This window comes from Grammomys surdaster, unplaced genomic scaffold (assembly GCF_004785775.1).
Source record: "Grammomys surdaster isolate TR1022 unplaced genomic scaffold, NIH_TR_1.0 130, whole genome shotgun sequence".
Lineage (NCBI taxonomy): Eukaryota > Metazoa > Chordata > Mammalia > Rodentia > Muridae > Grammomys > Grammomys surdaster.
Window position 1 is genome coordinate 20447548 of NW_021604588.1, and position 6000 is coordinate 20453547.

At 39.1% G+C, this 6000-nt stretch overlaps 1 protein-coding gene across 2 annotated transcripts in view; it reads left to right on the forward strand.

Moving 5' to 3' along the window:
* The window catches only part of Ush2a (usherin), a 668288-nt gene that overhangs the window by 170835 nt on the left and 491453 nt on the right, over positions 1–6000 (forward strand). For both annotated transcript variants that reach the window (XM_028760212.1, XM_028760216.1), the window contains exons 16-17: positions 3138–3632; positions 4614–4874. In XM_028760212.1, the coding sequence (XP_028616045.1) occupies positions 3138–3632; positions 4614–4874 (756 nt within the window). The remainder of the gene's footprint in view (positions 1–3137; positions 3633–4613; positions 4875–6000) is intronic.

Below are 6000 nucleotides of genomic sequence, written 5' to 3' on the forward strand. Positions count from 1 at the left end.
GAAGTGCTCAGTGAGTTTTGTATATACATTATACATTGTCTTGTCATCCAAACAACTCTCATATATATGGTATACTTTATATATTGATTTTGAAAGCAAAGGAATACCAGACACGATAGAGAAATGGAATCTAAAACTGAAATGCATTATCCTTGCTGGTGAAACGTATGCTCAACTCCAGGAACTGAGTAAGGGGTTGAGAATACAGCTCAGTGGCCGAATGTCTGCCTAGTACACTTGCGGTCCTAGATTTAAACTACAGTAGAACAAACATACAACTAGCTATGGGATTGATGAGGTAGTTCAGAGCTTAAAAGAACATACTGCATTTGCATAGGAGCTAAGTTATTTCCCAGGACCCATGTTGGTGGATTGCAACCATCTGTAACTCCTGCTTCAGGATATCTGACTCCTTTGGACCTCCACAGGCACTACCTTCATGTGCACATGCTAAGACACATAAACAGACATATAGGAATTTACACATAACTAAAGATAAATCTTATGAAGAGGAATTAACAGTTATCCTATCACTGATCCATGCATACTAAGTATTATTACTGCATTATATAGCATGAACATGCTAAGGAATCTACTGTTGGACTGTCTCCACCACCAGCTCCTAATAATGACACTCAGACATTTTATTATTTATGAAAGCTTGGGCATTAGCTTAGGCTTGTTCTATACTAGTTCATATGACTAAATTAACCCAATCTATACTTCTCCACATTTGCCAAATGACTGTTACCTCTCCTCGGTCCTCTGTATCTGACTCCTTCCTTGGCTCATTCTTTCCTAGAGTTCCTATCTCCTCCAGAAGTTCCACCTTCCCTTTCCTGCCTAGATAGAGGAGGTTGGCTTTTTATTATTAAAGCCAATCAGAGAATATTTTAGTCAGGCAAGGAGGAACAGAGACACACCTTCACATGGTGTACAAAAATATCCCAGCAGGAGTTACCCTGGGTACCCAGTGAGAGATAAACGGATAAGGAAATTTAATGTTTTCTGGATGGCAGAAAGAATTCCAGGAAAAATATAGTTCTTCTTTACAACTTGTAGGAAGATGAATAGGAGTGAAATTATCATATTAAGTGGAATAAGCCTGAGCAGAGACACAAATATCACGTGTGTTTTTCTCATCTGTTGGATGCAGGTATTTTGTAAAAGATATGGAGAGATAGGAGTGTAGTGTATTTGAGAAGAAAGATAATGGAGCCAGAGTGATAAATTATGAACGTAATAGAGGAACGTGATAAAGGTAATATGGATGAAAGTATCACAAAAAAACATTATTGTGCACCATTAACATATGATAATAAAAATGTGGGACAAAAGGACACGCCCCCCTCCTCGGGGTTTCAGGGCAGAAAGCTGAGAAATCAGTAGGCAGGTGTGGCCTCTTTGGCAAAGTCCTTGTTCCCAATTTGCTATTTTTATAAACTGTTTCTCTTGCAGGATGACGGGATGGGGTCCCTAAATAAAGCTTCCCTCAGGAAATGCATGGTGATTGTAACTGTTCCATGTAATCGTTCCTATAAAATCACATATTCCCACTCTGTTTCTTTTTATCTTATTCCAATTTCTTATCAAGCAACAATGCTCTCACACATTCTCATTATCTGAGATAAGATCAATTTGTTTTTTGGAAAATAGAATGATCTGGCAAAGACTTGACATGAGTTTGATTGTCTATGATCCCCGGAGTGAGTCTCCTCCTTGGGTGCTGTCAGAAGCAGGTCCTTTAGGAATTGTGTCATTATGGAGCCTTGGTAAACTTCCATTCCAGGGGCTATGACAGCACTCTTACCAATGGAGTCTCAGTCCTAGTGGACTCTTCTGAATCGGGGTGGTGATGTTTCTCCATCTGTCCCACTTCTTACTCCCGTGGAGGATGTGGGGCTCCTTGAACAACATAGGAAGCACTCATGTAATGGTTGTTTTAATGAAGAAATTTCAGTGATGTGTGCTCAGCATGATGGAACGTCCTCTGCTCAGTTCCTCACTTATATTCTTAAGCCCCCCTCTCTCTTTGTCCCATCCTTCATCCCTCATTTGCCATATTAGTTAGGATTTAGGGGAGGATAACTTCCCTCTGACCTTTAACCAAGTTCCTCCTGAGGATACTGGCTTGTTGAAGTACAGTGGACCAGTTTGACTCTTGGTATCACCAAGACACTGACTTCAGGTGAAGTTGCTTATTCTACAGAAATCAGGTTCTTGTGAACACTCTACTACATTGTGAATGTTCCCCTCCTGGGCCCCGCATCTCACATCTAGCCTTTTCAGAGATTTAAAGGTTACCTTGCCACAACCAAAAGAGGCCCCATGGGTCATCCATGGTCTCTCAGCACAGAAAACCAAGAACCTCTGTGGGTTAAAATTAGACTCTAGGTATCTATCATATGTCAAGCATCTAGATATACAGAAACCTTCAGTAGTGCTGTATCAGGAGCCTCTGCCAACTCACACACAAACCCACAGGGAAGCAGTCAGCAGCCCCTCTGGCATTTTTTTTTTTTTTGTCTCATAGGCCTGCAATGTGCTTGCTGTTCTGCAGAGAATGGTGGTTGCAGGCACATGGTTAATCATGGCCCCGATCTATCTCTTTCTTGTTTTATAACCTTTGCTTTTGGCCTTCCTCTCCATGATACCCCTGTCCTTCATGCATAGAGAGCCTGCACATCCCCGTCTTCTCTTTTACTATTCCTCTGTTGTTGACAAATCTCTCCAGGATTTAGCAAAACACATTTATAGTTGTATGTCATTTTATTAAGTCATGAAAGTATTAAGCAGGAGAAAGACCAGGTGCTAGGTCATAGTTTGCAGAGGGTTGGACCTACGTAACAGCATTTGGCAAGCAAACCACTTACACTGAAAGCAAATATGTGTTTCAGAGATTGCAAGGACTTCCTCTGGGTTCTTCTATCGAGGGAGCCCATGAAGAGCACAACAAGGACAGGAACAGACAATAAAAGCAACCAGCATTTGCCTGGTTTCCCTTGGAAAAGCATCAAACACACTCTTATTTGCAGGACTTGATCAGTGAACTACCTCATCACAGAGCACCAGAATCAAGCAATTGCAATCCTTGACAGTAGTTAATTCTGACTCTCTGTTTTCGCTTTTTATTTCAGATACTCAGTACTTCTTAGACACTAGTCTGTCACCACACACAGCATATTCATATTCTATAGAGACCTCCAATGTGCACAGTTCAACAAGAAGCGTACCTGTCACTTTTAAGACAAAGCCAGAGGTCTCAGAAGGATATTTGAACTTGACTCACATCATTCCTGTTGCCTCGGACTCCATTACACTTACCTGGTCTGGACTCTCCAACCACTCTGGTACTGTAGAGAAATATGTTTTATCATGCACACCTGTGGACAGCACTGAACTCTGTGTCTCCTATGAAGGTCCAGAAACCTCAGCTACCATCTGGAATTTGGTTCCATTCACCCAGTACTGTTTTTCTGTACAGGGCTGTACTAATGGGGGATGTTTATACAGCTTGCCTATTGTAGTAACCACAGCCGAAGCATCTCCCCAAAGGCAGGGGCCACCTACAGTATGGAAAATCAGTCCCACAGAACTCAGAGTAGAATGGTCTCCACCAGTGGATCCAAATGGTAAGAGTTCGAGGTTTAAACTTCTCTTTCTTTTAGAAAACCAAAACAGTAGAAATGATGAATTATGTAGTAAGACTGGCAACTCCATTTGGTTTATGAATATACGATATTTGCTTGGGAAAAGGTTTCTGAAGATATAAAATGCTATTTCTTCTGGATATGGAAGAGGGTATTTCATCTAATTTAAGAACGAATTCCATTCAATTAAATTGCTCTTTAAAAGGCTAATATTATCTTTGCTCTTAATGGCATCTGCCACAACACAGATGATGTTGATAATTGGACAGTCGCTGCTGAAACGCATTATATTTGACTGAGTCATGGTAGGGCACCAGAAAGTAGAACATTTTCTCTTTTAAGAAAGAAAAAAATATAAAATAATACAAAAAAAGTTGTATATAGGCTAGTTGATTCCATTAAGTTAATTTTTGTGTTCTTAAAATTGAACCTCAGAGTTCATGGGTCAGACACATATTCCTAGATTTTTAGTTATTTATATTATGCACATAGCATGGTAAAACTTTGCATCAAACTTTTATATTCTTGGTAAAGACTGGATACAACTTAGCTATACAACATTTATGGCTTATGTCAAATATGTAATTAACTCACAGAACTTCAAAATACGAATCCTAGAAGTGGAATAAGCAGGTAGTTCAAAAGGATTGAACATCTTTAGCAGAAATTTATGAATATCCATCTTGAAAATGTTATATTTTACATAGGATAAACTAGGGTTGTCTTGCATTTATACTTCCTTTGATTTGTTTTCTCCAAAATATGTTTCTCACAATAGTTTACAATCATTTTTGTTGCTTTTTCATACGCTAGGCATATACCTCTCTAAATTTCTTCATCTAAATTAGTATCAAGAATCCACAGATAATATAGTCAGAATGCTGAAAAGCAAACAACCTTAAATGATCAGTCCCTAAATAACCCCTTTGACTTGGTCACTTCAATTTACTGTCTCTTTTCTAGGTATAATTATAAGATATGAGTTATACATGAAGAGACGGTCATCCACTGAAGAAAGTCTAGTGTTTGAGAGTCATGGTTTGATCAGTTCTCACTCAGCTTCACAGTCAGCCAATCAGAGTGAGAACATGCTCCAGCATCCCCAAGTCCACATATCCATCTCTGGCTTGGAGCCACACACAGAATATGCATTTAGGGTCTTGGCTGTGAATATGGCTGGCAGTGTGTCATCTGCCTGGGCCTCAGAAAGAACAGGAAAATCAGGTAAAGACCATTTTCTTTGATTCTTATTTAAAAATCCCTCAGTGAAAGTGCTACCTAAAAATTAAGGTCAAAGAAGATATTTGAGTCGGAAAAAGCAGATGATTTACCCTTTGATTCATTTGTGGAGGAGAAGGATTAACTGTAGCTGTACCCTTTAGGGGATTCGTGATTTCCAATGTCAGGTGGGTAGACACTTAACCTAATCTTGCTTTGTATTTATCATGGTTTACCAGTTTTCAGCTTTAAAATTCATTTTTATCTTCACTTTTTAAAAGGAACATTGAAGGTAATAGAATTGATATAATGGCATAAGCTAATACATTGAGAAGCCTAAGCCCAAGTATGCTTAGAAACAATCAGAATTATAGTGTGGGAGGCAAGCTAAAGGTTTAGTATTCATATGGTATCTTTATCAAGGTAACTTATTTATTCTTAACTTTCCATCTTATGCCTCACATAAAGTGTACTTTAAATTCCATGAGCATTGAAGAAAACAATTATACTTTTTTATACATTGAATCTACACACACACACACTCACACACATATACACACACACATATAGTTAAAAAAAACCTCCTGCCATAAATTAACATGTTGAAACTGTAAAAGTTTAAAGTAGCTTTGGGTGGATGTCCAGTGGCCTCGTTGAATAAATAAAATATGTATTGTTTACCAAAGACTATCTTGGACAAGCTAGAGGGACAAGAGAGCAGAAGTGTTGAGTCTTGTAGTTTGTCAGGGGAAAAATCCAAGGTCCAAAATGAGATACAGCAGATGAAACAGCATCCAATGGCTGTCATACTCTTAAGGATCACGAGAAAAGTGTAGTGTAAAGAGTCCCTTTGACAGTACATCTTTGGTCATCCATTTAAATTCCACACAAAGATGTCCAGGATGGTGGGAGTAAATTGTGTGTGTGTGTGTGTGTGTGTGTGTGTGTGTGTGTGTGTGTGTGAGAGAGAGAGAGAGAGAGACAGAGACAGAGACAGAGACAGAGACAGAGACACAGACAGACAGACAGACAGACAGACAGAGATGAATAGACAGGGACAGAAAAACATGGAGAAACAGAGACAGAAAGAAAGACAGTGAGATACAGAGAGAGTCAGAGAATAAGAAGTGGA